At 41.1% G+C, this 17,846-nt stretch overlaps 1 protein-coding gene across 1 annotated transcript in view; it reads right to left on the bottom strand.

Annotated features, from left to right (window-relative positions):
- Window positions 1–17,846, bottom strand: part of LOC127657498 (ubiquitin carboxyl-terminal hydrolase 47-like) — a 44,494-nt gene that overhangs the window by 6,391 nt on the left and 20,257 nt on the right. The window contains 19 exon segments of the mRNA XM_052146312.1: window positions 1,461–1,576; window positions 1,672–1,752; window positions 1,885–2,060; window positions 3,771–4,539; window positions 9,020–9,139; window positions 9,674–9,789; window positions 9,999–10,206; window positions 10,471–10,575; window positions 11,063–11,175; window positions 11,292–11,347; window positions 11,451–11,527; window positions 13,827–13,874; window positions 13,876–13,959; window positions 14,057–14,215; window positions 15,447–15,599; window positions 15,693–15,788; window positions 16,013–16,162; window positions 17,191–17,270; window positions 17,398–17,543. Coding sequence (XP_052002272.1) covers window positions 1,461–1,576; window positions 1,672–1,752; window positions 1,885–2,060; window positions 3,771–4,539; window positions 9,020–9,139; window positions 9,674–9,789; window positions 9,999–10,206; window positions 10,471–10,575; window positions 11,063–11,175; window positions 11,292–11,347; window positions 11,451–11,527; window positions 13,827–13,874; window positions 13,876–13,959; window positions 14,057–14,215; window positions 15,447–15,599; window positions 15,693–15,788; window positions 16,013–16,162; window positions 17,191–17,270; window positions 17,398–17,543 — 2,853 coding nt within the window.

The raw sequence follows: 17,846 nt of genomic DNA, 5'->3' as shown, positions 1-17,846 counted from the left end.
CTGATTCACTAATGAATCACTCAGCAATTTGTGAGCCATTTAGATCAATTAACTGAAAAAAAAACATCCTCAAAATAAGGATTTAATCACAAATGGGACATGACTATGGCTTGCAAGCTAATTCCACTCTACACAAGCTCTACGCTCATGCAATATATGGGTGAGCAAAGAAAAACTTGAACCCTGAATTTTCCAGGTTTTTCAGGTGGGAACCCTGATAAGAAAACTGAGAATTCAGATGGTTAATAGTAAGGACTGCACCATTATTTCAAGAAAAAAACAAAAACAATAAAAATAGGGGGCCTGGGTAGCACAGCGAGTAAAGATGCTGACTACCACCCCTGGAGTTTGAATCCAGGGTGTGCTGAGTGACTCCAGCCAGGTCTCCTAAGCAACCAAATTGGCCCAGTTGCTAGGGAGGGTAGAGACCACCTCGTGGTCGCTATAATGTGGTTCTCGCTCTCTGTGGGGCAAGTGGAGATTGTGCAGAGAATAGCGTGAAGCCTCCACACGTGCTATGTCTCCGCAGTAACGCGTTCAACAAGCCACGTGATGAGATGCGCTGATTGACGATCTCAGGCACGGAGGCAACTGAAATTCGTCCTCTGCCACCCGGAGTCACTATGCCACCATGATGACTAAGAGCGCATTGGGAATGGGCATTCCAAAATGGGGAGAAAAATAAATAAATATTACAAGTACAACTGTAACAGTTTACCAATCGCTAAAAGTGTCATTAACAGCATTCTATTTAGGTGTACTGCCATGGTGTCCATTTTCTATTTCTAACCTATTTTTGGTCTGTTGTTTGCATAAATGCAACAGCAAATCAGAGGCGTTTAAATTTCTCTAAAGGGATATCAGTAATGCTTACTTTCTGTGCATTATTTGTATGTGTAGCTCAGTGTTAAAGACGCTGGCTACCACCCGTAGAATTCGCTAGTTCGCTACTTCGAATAACAGGGCATGCTGAGTGACTCCAGCCAGGTCTCCTAAGCAAACAAATTGGCCTGGTTGCTAGGGAGGGTAGTCACATGGGGTAACCTCCTCGTGGTCGCTATAATTCGTTCTTGGTGGGGCACGTGGTGAGTTGAGCATGGATGCCATGGTGGATGGCGTGAAGCCTCCACACGCGCTATGTCTCCGTGGCAACACACTCAAGCCACGTGATGAGATGCGTGTGTTGGCGGTCTCAGACGCAGAGGAAGCTTGGATTCGTCCTCCACCACCCAGTTTGAGGCAAGTCACTATGCGACCAAGAGGACCCCCCCCCACACACACACACAATTATGCATACAACACAATTATGACACAATTATGAATACATTAAAATATGGACCGCGCAGATCGACAAATAAAGAAAATAACCCGTTTAAAATAAGACAGGATGAAAATTGTCTTTTAAAACTAAACTGACTGTTTTTGGTGCAAGAAATCTTGACTAACATTATCAACCTCACCTGTCTATACTGAGGTCAAGTTTGCACTGGTCTTTGAGTTGAGACAGTAGCTCCTCCTTAGACTGCCGAACAGTCATGCCCTTGGCGAAAACAGTGTCCAAAAGAAACTTACAGGGCTGTTAAAACAACAGAACACCAGTTATTTTTATGCATGGAAATGTGACAATACTTAAATCATCTACAAACGCACACCAAGCTTGTTCATGCTCACCTCTGGATCATTGACTAGCAGCTGGTACACCTTCACCCTGTATTCTCCTTTCTTCAGTGCTCGTCCCAATCGAATTGTGATCTGTTCAACAACAGAGCAGCAGTTGACTTCAATGTACAGTTATAAACAAATAATTAAAAAGGGGAAAAAAAATTGCTAAACATTCCCATACGCAATTTAACCAAGTTAACAATGGACAAAGTGAAATCTCACCTTGCTGTCATCTGAGAAAGAGGAGAGTGTCTCGTTGAGGCGCACGCTCTCAAATTCCTGGTTGTTGGCATAAACCCGGAAGACCTTGAACTGAGTGGAAGGGACGCCAACAAACGGCTCAAGCTTCTGCTTGAATGCTGCCAGTGTAATTCTCTTATCGACATGAACAAGTAAACCTGAAACACAAGTATTCCATTAGCAACATTTACTTGTCTGTAGAAACAAACATGTTAGGCAGAGACATACAAATGCACAAAATTCTTGGAGGTCTTTTTCAAAAGAAAAGACCTAGATTATATTGCATTTATTTTAAGAGAATCGTAGGGTTCCCATGGTAAAAGCTCTAAAACTTATTCTGGATTGAAACCTTTTTTAGGAGTGAAAGCAGATTAAAACTAATTTCACAGAGGACTAAAAATACAATAAAACATGATTGACCGATAATGAGCTCTGGCATGAGGCACACATGGGGGTAAAAACTTTTGACTTCCAGGCCTAAAAAAGTTATAAAAGTTAGTCAAATCTAACAAAGTCACATAAATGTCCATTGATGCTCAGGTAATATTATATTTCATGTCTGGAAATTGCTCTTGGCGAGTGTTTTCTCGATAAAAATATTGTAAAAAATCCAGTATATCACAAATGGTCGGACGAGTCATGGTCAAACGGTGTAGAAATTCCGAATTGATTCGGTTGAATAGGACTGATCTGGTTGTCGAGTTCAACTCACTAACTCAACTCTTTGCTTTTTGGTGTTTTTTTGTCATTTTTGGAGCTGGAAATTAAGGTGACATTAAGGTTCGTTTTTCCTTTTGTGTTCCACGAAAAAAAATAATAACAGCATAGGAGTTTGAAACAACATGAGGTTAAATAATGACAGAATAAAAATTTTTGGGTGAACTATTTCTTTAAGACACAATATTTCTTGGGCTGCAAACTAACATTTATTTTGACAATCAACTAATCTAACGATTACTCGACTATTCGGACGATTATTGCAACGATTAATCATTAGCTCTTAACTGATTATTCATCTTGTGCCCCGACTTAAAAGGTTGTATTAAACGTGATTACTAACAATAAAGAGGACAAATAATCTTTTAAAAATACCTCTAAATGACTTTATATTAAGTTTAATTCAGTAAAAATCCTATTGTTACAAGTGTTTTTGTCTTATTTTCCATTTAAAATTTTCTAAAAACCCTTAAAACAAGATACATTTACTTGAGAAGCAACATATGAGAGAGTATCTTAAAAATAAGTGCATTTGTTCTCTTGGTTATACTTCTGCGAGTGCAGTAAAGACAAAAGTATACTTATATTCAAGATCTATTCTCTAAAAGCAAGTATAAATGTCTTATATGCTGCTTGCGGAATTGCGCTGCAATAGTGGGGGTTCCCTCTTATTTAAAACTCTGTGATTCCCCCAATGTACGAGCGCATATACATGAACGTGAGGGACAGTCGATATTTTACATTGGTGTGTATAAATGGGTATAGGTTATAGTGTATGTGCTTTTCCAACTGAACTCCCAGAAATATTGAATTCTTTCCGCATTGTTGACTTGTTGTTGGGCTCCATCCTATGGTGTTAGTTATCCAGTCTGTTCACAAACATGTGCAATTTAAATACCACATAAGCCCATTCTCCTGGAGAAATCTGGGTGTGTTAAACTGTTTTCTCCAAATTCCTTGAACGGCATAAGGAAATCTGCATTATTGTTTACATGACGTTTCAGAACACCACTTACAATTTTCTTAAGTGCATGAAAACATGGTCATTGAGCGATCTGTGTTTCTATCTCTCACAGCCTCGAGTTCATTAGTGTCAAATTAAATATAATGTCTACCTTTCCATAGGTCTAGTAAAATTCAAAAGATATTACATTTCTGGCCTTCTCCAGATCCATCCTCTTGCGAGTGTGGCTCTGCTTTGAAGTATAGGTACTGTGCCTCGTCTCTGCTCTTGCCGGTCTCATCATACTCGCTGTCTGTGCCAGAGTCCTCTTCGGCCGTGTCCCATGTCTCCTTTTTCCCCTCGTGTGCTTTGGAGCGTCGGCTGCTTGTGATGCTGTGCGAGTCGAGGCCGTTGGCTAGAGGCAGCACGCCACTGTCTGCATTACACAGCGTATCACTGCTGTGACTGGAGCTTAAGATGTCACTGTCCACCGAGCTGGTGCTACGGTCATTATTTACATCTGAGTCTGAGCGTTCCTCAGAAGGGAACTGGTTTTCTGGGTCAGAGGATGCTCGTGTGCAGTTCTCCATTTGGGAGGGCTTTGAAGCAGCCTCCGGATCTTGTGCTGTTGACTCGATGTGCTCAAAATCGCTGTGTTCCGAGCTCTTCTGGCTGTCGCTGGTGCTGGACGTCTGCTGCTGTTGTTGTTGTTGTAATGAATGGTTCTTCAGTTTCTCTGTGCTTTCCTCCAGAATGGCCTCCACAGACTTCCTGCTGCCCTTTGCCCCATCAAAAGAGTCCTCAGAGTCAGCGCAAGTTTTGGGGTAACTAGATTTTTTGGCCAAAGAGCCTGGTGACTGCTCAGGCAGCGAGATAAACAGTTTGATTGTGTTCCCGTGGCGGTCCAGGAGCTTCCACAAAAGAGAGTCGGTGAAAGTGGCCTGGTGATCCGTAGAGTCAGAGCTCTCCACAAAAACCTGAGGGAAAACAAGAGCATTTAACAGAATAAATCAAAATAAAGACTTGCAGTGTGAATCTCGAAAAACCTGAAAAGAAAATGTCTAGGTCACATTTCAGGACAATTAAGAACTGTTTGCATTATTTTCATGACAAGAATCAAGTCCCCTCATCCCCAAATCTCATGACACCAATGTGTCCTGAGGTTTTACATTGAGTTTTTTTGGAATGATTGACTTGTATTGGATTTTGCGATACTGATCATTTAAAAAGCGGATCACAGTTAACCTCTTCTACTCTGCAGACCCGGTACTGCGGTGCATGGCCAGTAGCGTGTAATAAATGTAGCATTTAAAATAAAACTAGAGATCCACAAATCAGGCATATGTGGTACCATTTGAAAGCTTAGAATCTGAACTTCTCACTCCATCACTTTTGCATTTATATTACATAGCATCTGTGTCAAAAATGAGCGTGACCTTTGGATAACGATGTAGAAATAAAAATATGAAAGTTTCATATAGCCCCATAAATAGACATGTCATATATCATATATCAAATGAAAGCTTTCATTTTTATGAATGTGATTATGCACTTTGTTTTGTCGTCATAAAACAATGGTTTGAATGTTTACGAAAATAAACATGAAGTGAAATATGATCTCTGTAAGACAATAAATACAAACTTCTCATGTCTGCCCTTATCACTGGTTCTGTAAGCCCCAAATAGCCACAAACTCTTTTTCAACTCATACCTAATGCTGTTTTCTTTAAGATGATCCATTGTTTAAATGTCGGTGAGCTTGCTTAGGCAAATAATCCAATGTCTCAGAAGTTCAGAACAAAATATACAGTCCAGTAGAAAAAGCATGATAAACAAATCATCAGCAAAATATTTTCTCAGTTATTGATGATGCTAATGTTATACATTATTTGGTTTCCAATGAGACCAAGCTTGAGCATCTAGACAGCTCAGAAGCCGAGAAAAAAAAAAAACAGCGAGGAAGGTCTATGCACTTTAAATATACACTCAATGTCTTTGGAGAGCGCATGTGTGCGCCCTCCAAAGGGCAAACAAGATTAAATTAATTGTCATAAAAATAATGTCTTTATTAAAAAAACAATTTTTTTATTCATACATAACCAATTTTTATTTTGGGGTGAAATGTGATCTGGGCATGATATTGGCAGGTTTCATGAGATTCACCCTTTAATTTGGGTGATAATGGGTCATTGGCACTTGTGAAACTTGTAAAACCTAGTGAGCTGCCTACCAAGACAGCATTGTAGGGCATCTTGGTGTCCTTTCATGAGAAGTCTGTTCCAAAAATGTTAAACATATTATGCTGCTTTATATAATATAAGATACTGCAAAGTAGGGGTTGACCGATATGTTTTTTTCAGGACCGATAATGATAATTAGTAATCAAGGAGGTCGATAACTGATATTTGGGGTTGATATACATTGCAGTAAAAATTTACATTTTAAATCAACAGTCAGAAAGTCTCTTAAGAACTGGGCAAGAATGAGGACATTGTGGCCCAAAGACAACCAAAGTAGTGGACTATGGGGGATCTTCTACCATTTATTTACATAGGAAAAGACCGGGGAAGAGAGGCAACGCATGAGGAGCGAGAAAGGGCATAAATAAAGTGTGTGATAGAGAAAAATCTGAAAGATCAGTGCTATATACACCCCGGAGAGCTTGCGGTTTACACAGCTTCGTTGTTTTGTCGCTCAGCTAACATAAAGTGTAGAAATGGTGAGATGTGGCAAACGTTGTCATGATGTCTTGCGGTCCATATGGATCTAATCCGGGGTCCGGACCCGGACTTCAGTATCTGAATTCTTACCTTTGAAAACAGCTTGTCCTCTCAGCATCTTTCTCTAGCTGCTTTCCTCTTTCCCACCTCTCCCCCACAAATACAGAGTACAGTGTTGATTGCCCATTTAATAGTGACATACAGTGCATCCGGAAAGTATTCAGAACGCTTCACTTTTTCCACATTTTGTTATGTTACAGCATTATTCCAAAATGGAGTAAATTCATTATTTTCCTCATAATTTTACAAACAATACCCCATAATGACAACGTGAAAGAAGTTTGTTTGAAATCTTTGCAAATTTATTAAAAAAAAGAAAGAAATCATATGTACATAAGTATTCACAGCCTTTGCCATGACACTCAAAATTGAGCTCAGGTGCATCCCGTTTCCACTGATCATTCTTGAGATGTTTCTACAACTTGATTGAGTCCACCAATTCCAATTGAGTCCATAAATTTAGTTGATTAGACATGATTTGGAAAGGCACACACCTGTCTATATAAGGTCCCACAGTTAACAGTGTATGTCAGAGCACAAACCAAGCCATGATGTCCAAGGAATTGTTTGTAGACCTCCGAGCCAGGATTATCTCGAGGCACAGATCTGGAAGGGTACAGAACATTTCTGCAGCATTGAACGTCCCAATGAGCACAGTGGCCTCCATCATCCGTAAATGGATGTTTGGAACCACCAAGTCTCTTCCTAGAGCTGGCCGCCCGACCAAACTGAGTGATCAGGGGAGAAGGGCCTTAGTCAGGGAGGTGACCAAGGACCCGATGGTCACTCTGACAGAGCTCCAGCGTTCTTCTGTGGAGAGTGGGGAACCTTCCAGAAGAACAACCATCTCTGCAGCACTCCACCAATCAGGCCTGTATGGTAAAGTGGCCAGAAGGAAGCCACTCCTCAGTAAAAGGCACATGACAGCCCACCTGGACTTTGCCAAAAGGCACCTGAAGGACTCTCAGACCATGAGAAACAAAATTCTCTGGTCGGATGAAACAAAGATTGAACTCTTTGGCCTGAATGGCAAGCGTCATGTCTGGAAGAAACCAGGCACCGCTCATCACCTGGCCAATACCATCCCTACAGTGAAGCATGGTGGTGGCAGCTGGGATGTTTTTCAGCGGCAGGAACTGGGAGACTAGTCAGGATCGAGGGAAAGATGAATGCAGCAATGTACAGACACATCCTTGATGAAAACCTGCTCCAGAGTGCTCTAGACCTCAGATTGGGCCGAAGGTTTATCTTCAAACAGGACAACGACCCTAAGCACACAGCCAAGATAACAAAGGAGTGGCTACTGGACAACTCTGTGAATGTCCTTGACTGGCTCAGCCAGAGCCCAGACTTGAACCCGATTGAACATCTCTGGAGAGATCTGAAAATGGCTGTGCACCGACGCTCCCCATCCAACCTGATGGAGCTTGAGAGGTCCTGCAAAGAAGAATGGGTGTGCCAAGCTTGTAGCATCATACTCAAAAAGACTTGAGGCTGTAATTGGTGCCAAAGGTGCTTCAACAAAGTATTGAGCAAAGGCTGTGAATATTTATGTACATGTGATTTTTTTTCCCCCGTTTTTTATTTTTAATACATTTGCAAAGATTTCAAACAAACTTCTTTCACGTTGTCATTATGGGGTATTATTTGTCGAATTTTCAGGAAAATAATTAATTTAATCCATTTTAGAATAAGGCTGTAACATAACAAAATGTGGAAAAAAGTGAAGCGCTGTGAGTGTGAATACCTTCCGGATGCCCTGTATCACCCTGCGGCTATTGCCTGGTTGCCCACTAAAGCTAAACAGGGTTGAGCCTGGCCAGTACCTGGATGGGAGACCTCCTGGGGGAAAACCAAGGTTGCTGCTGGAAGTGGTATTAGGGAGGCCAGCAGGGGGTGCTCACCCTATGGTCTGTGTGGGTCCTAATGCCCCAGTATAGTGACGGGGACACTATACTGTAAAAAGCACCGTCTTTCGGATGGGACGTTAAACCGAGGTCTTGACTCTCTGTGGTCATTAAAAATCCCTAGGGCACTTTCTCGTCAAGAGTAGGGGTTTAACCCCGGTGTCCTAGGGGCCCATTGGCCCCTATCTATCATGGCCTCCTAATAATCTCCATCCCTGAATTAGCTACATCATTCTACCATCTCCTCTCCACCAATAGCTGGTGTGTGGTGGGCGTTCTGGCGCACTACGGCTGCCGTCGCATCATCCAGGTGGATGCTGCACACTGGTGGTGGTTGAGGAGATTCCCCCTATACTATGTAAAGCGCTTTGAGTTTGAGAAAAGCGCTATATAAATGTAAGTTGTTGTAGTTGTTGTATAACAAGTCCGAAAATACTGTGGGTGGGACATTAAGCCAGACTAGAATCAGCAATCTTGCAGAGAGGTTCCTGGTTGTAGTAACGGAGCAGATTTTAAAATTTATCTGCAATCAGATTAGACAAAATAACAATTCCAATAATTTGAAAAATGATTCATATCAGATCCGATTAATCGTCGACCCCTAATGCAAAGATTTGTTTTGGCCAAATTCTGAGACAGTATTGAAGAACTTCACTCGAGGAGCAATATTTGTGTGGCATGTGTGTGACAAACATTTCAAGCTGCCGGTAGACAGCAAGGCAGCTCACTAGGGTTTGGGTCAAAGCCCCTGTGGTGTTATGTAAGTGAACCTTGTTACTCCTGAAGAAACCTTCTGCTTTCAGCGTCTTGTTGGGTACGTAAAGAAGCCGAAGATCATTATAGCAGCGCTCTAGGATGATACGCATCATCTCTACACATAGCCCCGTTGCCTGAGAACAAAAAACATATAAATAAGGTTAGATGGAAGCAGACACTGTTTCAAACTCTCAAAAATTATTATAATTTTTTCTCCCCCCTTTTCTCCCCAATTTGGAATGCCCAATTCCCAATGCACTCTAAGTTCTCGTGGTGGTGAAGTGGCTCGCCTCAATCAGGGTGGCGGAGGACAAATCTCAGTTGCCTGAGACCGTCAATCCGTGCATCTCATCACGTGGCTTGTTGAGCCAGTTACCGCAGAGACCTAGCACGTGTGGAGGCTTCGTGCTACTCTGCGCGGCATCCAAGCACAACTCACCACGTGCCCCACCGATGAGCGAGAACCACATTATGGCAATCACAAGGAGGTTACCCCAACTTGACACTACCCACCCTAGCAACCGGGCCAATTGGTTGCTTAGGAAGGATGACTGGATTCACTTAACATGCCCTGGATTCTAACTTGCGACTCCTGGTGTGGTAAACAGCATCTTTACTTGCTGAGCTACCCAGGCCCCAAAGTTAAACAGGAAATAAAGAGTATTTACCTGTGCAATGAGTTGCTTAAACTCAGTAATGGTCTGGTTTAGATAAGCCCTGACACTGACTGGAGCACAAATAATCTCACTCTTTAGATCAACAACATGGACCTTCACCATCACCTCTGCAATGAAAATAAAAACATCCATTTACAGCAAGCCACATTTGAAGTTAAACTGCAGAAATCAAAGGATATCTTATGTATACCACTGCCATCAAATGGGCTGCAGAATATTGAACTATATAAAAATAACATGTGAACAGATGATGATGATGTATTTAAGAGGTTTATATATTGGGACCATGAATGCAGATTTCTTGTTCAGTGTCTACCTCCAGGTTTATAGGGCTGGAACACGTGGTCTGGTCTGCGGATCTCCAGCAGCAGGTCAAACATGTATGAAGATTTGACTCCGCCGAGCAGAAGACCCATGGGCATATCCTCCTCACCCTCGTATGAACGTTCTAGATATTCGTGAAACTCATCATACTTGACCAATCGACAGCAGTCCAGCAGAACAACTCCCTCAAGATCCATCAGCTGATCACCAAGAAGACAATCACAGACACAAACACACATACAGTATTTGCGAACACAAGTATTCTAATCAGTAAAATCTAATCTAATCAGTGACCTGTTCAGAGAGACAGAGTTTAGTGATCTTGTTGAACTGGTTTATGGTTCTTTTATGTTATCACACAAGAAACTTTGTTAATCTTAGACAGGTCACAGATTTCACATTTAACTGAGCTGTGTATTTAGCCAACAGGGCTCAAATTAGAGGAACATAATGGCCCTGCTTACCTTGAAGGCCATTTCTGTTGCTTCTATGAGAGTTTTGTCCTTGTGAACCTCTAGTTTGTTCTCAATCATCATCATCTTCACTGGATGCACGCAGAAGAGCTTGATCTAGAAGTGAAAAAATAAAAAATGTTCAGCTTTGTGTCTAAACAATGCACAATTCTATAAAGCAACAACCAATAATTTCATCTCTTCCATGTTAAGTGTTTTCATAAACAGCTCAGGTGGTAAAGCGGGTCGGCCACTAATCACAGGGTTGCCAGTTCGATTCCCGGCCCACATGACTCCACATACTGAAGTGTCCTTGGGCAAGACACTGAACCCCAAGTTGCTCCCAATGGCAGGCTAGCGCCTTGCATGGCAGCTCTGCCGTCATTGGTGTGTGAATGTGCGTGTGTGTGTGAATGGGACACAGTGTAAAGCGCTTTGGTAACCTCTAAGGCGCTATATAAGTGCAGACCATTTACTATTTTGTCACTGGCATGGCTTCCATTTTTGTCGCAGTGCACATGGTTGCCCTGCCACTGTAAAACCAAACTGGTCTAAATGAAAAATTACAAGTCAAAAAAAATAGTTGCATCTTTAGACTTTGTACCTTGCATGTGTTGCGCTCAATCTCTCTCTGTCGCTTCTCCTGCTCCTCAGACTCCTTCTCTTGCTGCACCAGTCTCTTTATGTGCTCGGGGAAGTCCTCCACTTCCAGGAATTCTGCAAACACGCAGAGGGCATTAAAGGAAATTAACTAATGAAATACTAATGTTTGTAGGACATGAAAAAGAGTAAATTACCAATGTACAACATTAAACCCATATCAGTTCCCTTACTTGCATTCCTGGAGGGCTCTTTTAGTCTGTACATAAGCATGTATGCGTTTGTAGAGCTGTTGGAGCAAAAAAGCAGAAAATATGCAGACTTTACATCACAATGTGCTTTATGAAGACCTTCTCTGGCATCTCGAGAGATCACTATGAAGCAACACACACCTGGCAAAGGCACTGGAGTAATAGCCTCTGCTCCCTGAGGATCCACCATATGTCTTCCTGATGTCATCCTGCGTGATCTGAAACACACATACAATGGAAACAGCACAAATTGCAATACTGTCAAAATCTCAAATGAGTAGTTCAGCCAAAAATGAAAACTTTGTCAACATTTATTTACCCTAATATCTGTATTATTTTCTTTCATCCCTAAAACAACGGGAGGCATTATGTCAGAGCAATTCTGTTATCCATACAATGAATGGTGATTTATGCTGCCAACATGGAACAGAAAATTACCAAAATTACCATAAAAACGTCCATATGACTTGTGTGTAATATTTCATGTGTTTTGAAGCCATACGATACTTTTGTGTAACAGACAGACCAAAATGTATGTCATGATTCACTGATAATTCTATAACTCCTATCCTCTCCAAACACTTTTGGTTGTATGGTCAAAAACAAGACCACAAACAAGATAAAACCGTGTATGACTTTCTTTCCTCTGCAGAACACAAATTAAGATTTTTGTAATATCTCCACTCTGTAGGTCCAAACAATACAAGAAATGGGGCCAAAACTTTGAAGCTCCAAAAAAGTACATAAAGGCAGCATAAAAGTAATCAGTTTTACTCCAGTGGTTTAATCCATGTCTTCTGAAGTGATCTAATCCACTGGTTCTCAACCAGGAGATGGGACCCACTAAGGGGCCTTAGTACACTTCCAGGGGGGCCTCAAGATCTCTTAAAATTATTTAAAATATGATAGCTAATTATCATAGTTTTAAAAAACAAGTTTTAAGGAAATATCTTATAATATAAGGTTGAGAACCACTCAACTGATCTAATCAGTTGTGGTAGAGAACAGACCAAAATATAATGATTTCAAGTTCTATCACACTTCATAGTGTTGACGCATACACAGAGGGCTAGATGGCACTAGGAAGTGTAATCGAGCTTGACATCACGATCGCCTAGGAGACTGCTGATGTCAAGATGTACAGTGAAAAATGAGTTATATTTTGGTCTGTTTTCACCCAAAAACGCTTCAGGATCACTTCAGAAGATATTGATACAACCACTGGAGTCTTATGGATTACTCTTATGCTGCATGAATATGGTTTTTGGAGCTTCAAAATTTTGGACCCACTTCACTTGAACTGTACTGTCTCTATACATATGACTGTATCTCCCCATACTCCTCCAATCACATTATAAAATTTGCAGATGACACTACAGTGATTGGATTCATTTCTGGAGGCAATGAGTCTGCCTATCATGACGAGGTCCGAAAACTGATCTTGTGGTGCTCTGAAAACAACCTGTCGCTAAACACAATGAAAACTAAAGAACTCATCTTGGACTTCAGGAAGTGCAGAGCTGAACCCCTCCAATCTGTATATATGGAGACTGTGTGGAAAGAGTTTGCAGTTTTTAATTCCTGGGAAACCATATATCTGACAGTCTCTCCTGGTCCGCAAACACGACAGCTGCTGTTAGCACCTGCACTTCCTGCGAATCCTAAAGAAAAACCATCTGTGTACAAAGCTATGGGTGGCCTTCTATCGCTCTGCTATAGAGTGTGTTTTAACATACTGCCTCACAGTGTGGTATGGGGGCTGCTCAGAAGCTGACAAAAAAGGTAGCAAACACAGCGTAGAAAATCATTGGCTGCCCTCTCTCCTTACTACAATATATTGCAGAGACCCATTACCAATCCAGAGCAAAAGCCATTGATAAGGACTCTTCTCACCCAGACCACCATCTGTTTGCCCTCCTGCCCTCAGGAAGGTGATACATGGCAATTAAAACACGGACTGCAAGATTCTTGAACAGTTTCTATCCAAAAGCCATCCAGTCCCTAAACTAAGGGCTATCTTGCACTATTTATATATGACACTCACTGTGGACTGTGCAATAACTGTTTGAAACCATAAACTTGCGCTCTATTTACAAATGTTTTGAATTCACTAACATACAAAAGTTGTACTAACAAATCTGGAGAACATGAAGAGTTCATGAATCCGGCAAAACGTTTTCGGGAAGCTCCATTTTACACGGAAATGTATCCAATTCTTTCATATAATTACGACATTTTCATGAATGAGGCCCATTGTGTGGACCTACAGAGCTGAAATATTCTTCTAAATATCTTTGTTTGTGTTCTGCAGAAGAAAGAAAGTCATGCACATCTGAGATGGCATAAGGGTGAGTAAATGATGAGAGAATTTTCATTTTTGGGTGAACTGTCCCTTTAAGATCTTTTATTGTGTTATATAGAAGAGAGAAATTCAAACAGGCTTGAAGCGATATGAGGATAAGTCACATTTTCGTTTTGGGTGATATTTACCTTTAAGATTGATGCTAGCTAACTAACCTTGCTGACGTGCTGGTCATTGAAGCTGCACCATTGGCCGTCACTAAACGGACTTGATGCAGGCATAGTAGTGCCCACCTGCAGCACTCCCAGAATGCACCATGACCGAGAAGAGTTCAAAGGTCAATGAGCTCTGTAAAGCAGACAGAAAACAAGGCATGTTCATCTTTCATCTTCCGTTGTTTAGTACAGCATTTCGGCATTTGAGCTAGGAGAGGATGTGTGGTCACCTTTGGTTTGAGCGCTCTCTCTGTGCTGCTGGTGTTGTCAAGACAGATGCCCTCATCCACACCATCATCTGTGGAGAAATCATTGCTCATCTGGTCACTGTGGCAGCTTCCTTCATTCTCTGCCCCACTGTCAGTGCAGCTCTCTGTCTGAGGAGACTTCTGCAAACAGGAACATTTTAGACCACGTTTACATCTTGGGTGATTTGGTCAAAATTTGACAGCACTCAAATCTAGTGTACAAACAGGCTTCAACGCATTTTGAAGATTGTGTTGAAAAGTAGCCTGTTGTAAGTGAACTGACTAAAGCTTTTAAAAAAAAATGTTTATTTAAATGTGACATTGGTTTATATTCTTATATGTCTATATCAGTACTATATCAGCTATCCAGATCAAAATATCGTTTAGACACTGCCCTTTGAAATACCCACATTTGTCGAGAACTGAACAAAATGTAGTCACAAAATCAGAGACCCTCCCCTCGATGATATCCGTGGTCAAAAGTGGTCACGATAATGGAGATGCTTATGAGACACACGTTAAAAGGGATATTTCACCCAAAAATGAAAATTCGCTCATCATTTGCTCACCCTTATGCCATCCCAGATGTGCATGACTTTCTTCTGCAAAACACAATCGAAGATTTTAAGAACATTTCAGCTCTGAAGGTCCTCACAATGCTAGTGAATGGGTACCAAAACTTTGAAGCGCCAAAAAGCACATAAAGGCAGCATAAAAGTAATCCATAAGACTCCAGTGGATTAATCCATGTCTTCTGAAGCGATCCAAGCAGTTTTGGATGAGAACAGACCAAAATGTAACTCAATTTTCACTGTACATCTTGACAGCAGTCTTGGCACAATCATGATATCAAGCTCGATTACAATTCCTAGTGCTTGATGTATGTGCTGAACGCTAGATAGCGCAAGGAAGTGTAATCGAGCTTGAAATCATGATCGTCAATAAAACTGCAGATGACAAGTGAAGATGTAGTTATATTTTGGACTGTTCTCACCTAAAACCGACTGGATCGCTTAAAAAGACATGGATTAAACCACTGGAGTCATATGGATTACTTTTATGCTGCCTTTGTGTTTTTTAGAGCTTCAAAGTTTTGGATCCCATTCACTTGTATTGTATGGACCTACAGAGCTGAAATGTTCTCCTAAAAATCTTCGCTTTGTGTTCTGCAGAAAAAATACATTTTGGATGGCGTGAAAGTGAGAAAATGAGAGAATGTTCATTTTTGGGTGAACTCTCTCATTAATACCAGGTTTTAAAGGCAACCTGTAATAGCTTGCCACATGTGAACATATTGCAAGAGACGGATGTTTATACCAGGTGTAAACAGGCCAAAAAAGATCATCAGTTAATCCTTATAGTCGTTTCTTACCTCATCCTCCACATCGATGAAGGGGCTCATGTCCAGCTCCTCGGGGAAGGTCATGCGGTCATTGAGTTTAATGCGGTGCATAGTGGTGTAATCAAAGTCAAAGCGTTTCAGCTGCAGAGTCAGAAGGTATGGGAAATGAAGGAATCTCAATCCCTGGAGACAAAAAAGATTTTATGAGAAACAGAAATATGGGGCAGAGAACTTCATAATGATCCTCTCAGATTTGTTTATCCTGCACTGATTCACCTTGCGGGCATCGCATTTCTTTTTGCAGCGCTCACAGAAGTACTGGTTGGGCCCGTCCAGAGTTTCAGGCTGGATGAAGGCCTGCAGAGCCTCTTCCTGTTGTGACAATGTGCACAAATACATCCAACAAAAGATAAACAACTGTGGCCACTAAAGCACAAGACCGAAATCCGGCAATCTTGTCATGTCATGCAGCACTTTTGCTCTCAGTGTGGACAGACAAAGCTTGTCGTTGGAAGCAACCAAACTACAACTGATGCCATCTGAATATTAAAATTGCAAATAAACAGCTACAAAGTGATTTTGAGGGGCGGACGCACCACACTGCCAAAAGCCTGGCTTGCCCCAAAGGGCCTGATGACCAAAGGGATGTCCAGATATGTGTCAATCCTCCAGCTCTCATAGCCACACTCCAAACAACGCACATAGTCTTTCAGCTTTCCCTGATAAAGATGGTTGATCAGATCAGCCTGGAAAATCAAAACAAGACAGTTTATCAAGACAATGCATATGCCACTTCGCCTAAACACACATACATTTGGAATGTTCAAAACAATCCCAAATTACAGGATGATTCTGCAGCTGAACAATTAGTTTCACCAAATGTTTTGGCACAAATTTTAATAGTGTTTGAGGCTCAGCACACAGGCAGCACAAAGTGCAACTCACTCGGATTAGAAGAGAAGAATGAGATTTCATTGTATGAGAAACACACAGGCCTCAGCGGAAAACCCTTATTTAGTGTCTCTGACATGGGTAAATCCAGTCTTTAATTTTAGTTAGCTTTGAACATGTATTTTAGTTTAGATTTACAGTTTTTCCAATTATGTTTTTACTTCAGTTAGCTGAATTGTAGTTTAACGGAATACTGTAGTTTCCGTTTTAGCTTCCATTAAAGGAATTTTCCGGGTTCAATAGAAGTTAGCTCAATCAACAGCATTTTTGGGATAATATTGATCATCAAATGAAAATATTTTGACAAACAATATGCATGTTATCCTGATTTTAGAGTGATACAATTGCTAAAATAGTGAATTTTACTACTTTGTTGCAAACCTCAAAACCTAAAACAACTGTAAAAAATGTGATTTAAACAACTTTACTGCTCAAATAATACACAAGATTTAACGGAAGAATTAATGTGCTTTTTTAAAGTTATAAGCTTCGCATTTCTGCCTTTGAACCCTCCCAAAATTGGCCCCATTCACTTCCATTGTAAGCGCCTTACTGAAACGTTTTTTCACATCAAAATAATTTTTTTGTGGTAATTAACATCATGCCACAAATCCTGTCGATTGACAGTTGTCACTCTTGTTTATAACCAAACTGTGTGTGTGTGTGTGTGTGTGTGAACGTAATAGTATTTAGCACTTTAAAACAGACTGACAACTGTATATACTGCTGTGTGAACAGCATTACTCAGCTACTTTCACACAAGGCCTTCCATTGGCTGTGGATAAGTGACATGTGATGAGAGGGTGGGGCTTGCATCACAAACCTGCTCAGTCTGATTCCACTTTTGTTCTAGTGCATCAAACATGACTCTGCACAGCTCCTGGACGTCGTGCTGCTGCCAGGCTTAAAAACAGATGAGGTAAAGTGTTTTACAGTAATCAAAACTCCTCCAGCTATCTGATAACAGCAGGACTAATGTGGCTAAAGTTTCTCAAACAGTCATTTAGTGATGTGCGTGAGGAGCTCTTACCCTCACTGCTGTCCCAGCCGAAGCTTCGGGTGACGTCAGTGGTCTCAATGGCGCGTTTCTTACTGGTCTGGAGGAGCACAAACAGCCTCTGGAGCTGGTACGGGATACTGGTGACGGGATCCTCCTCTGACTCTTCAAACTCCCAACTGAAAGAGAATCATTAGAAACAGTGTTGGGATAACATGCACATCAGGGATGCACCAATGTATCGGCTGACTAGATTTATGAGCCAATTATTGACCAAATTAAAACCATTTAAAAGCATGAAAACGCTGATATGAAAAAACAATGGCTTATTTATAATTAATTAGTTACACAATTCAAAAGTACAATCCAGAAATAATAATAGCCACAATATAAGGGTAGCCACTCTTTAGTGCATGTAATGTTTATTCTTCATCATTCTCACGTTAATGCAGAAAAAATGCCATAAGCGGACGTGACAGTTG

This window comes from Xyrauchen texanus, chromosome 2 (genome assembly GCF_025860055.1).
Source record: "Xyrauchen texanus isolate HMW12.3.18 chromosome 2, RBS_HiC_50CHRs, whole genome shotgun sequence".
NCBI lineage: Eukaryota > Metazoa > Chordata > Actinopteri > Cypriniformes > Catostomidae > Xyrauchen > Xyrauchen texanus.
Note: the sequence above shows the minus strand (reverse complement) of the source record. Positions and strands in the feature narration are given on the sequence as shown.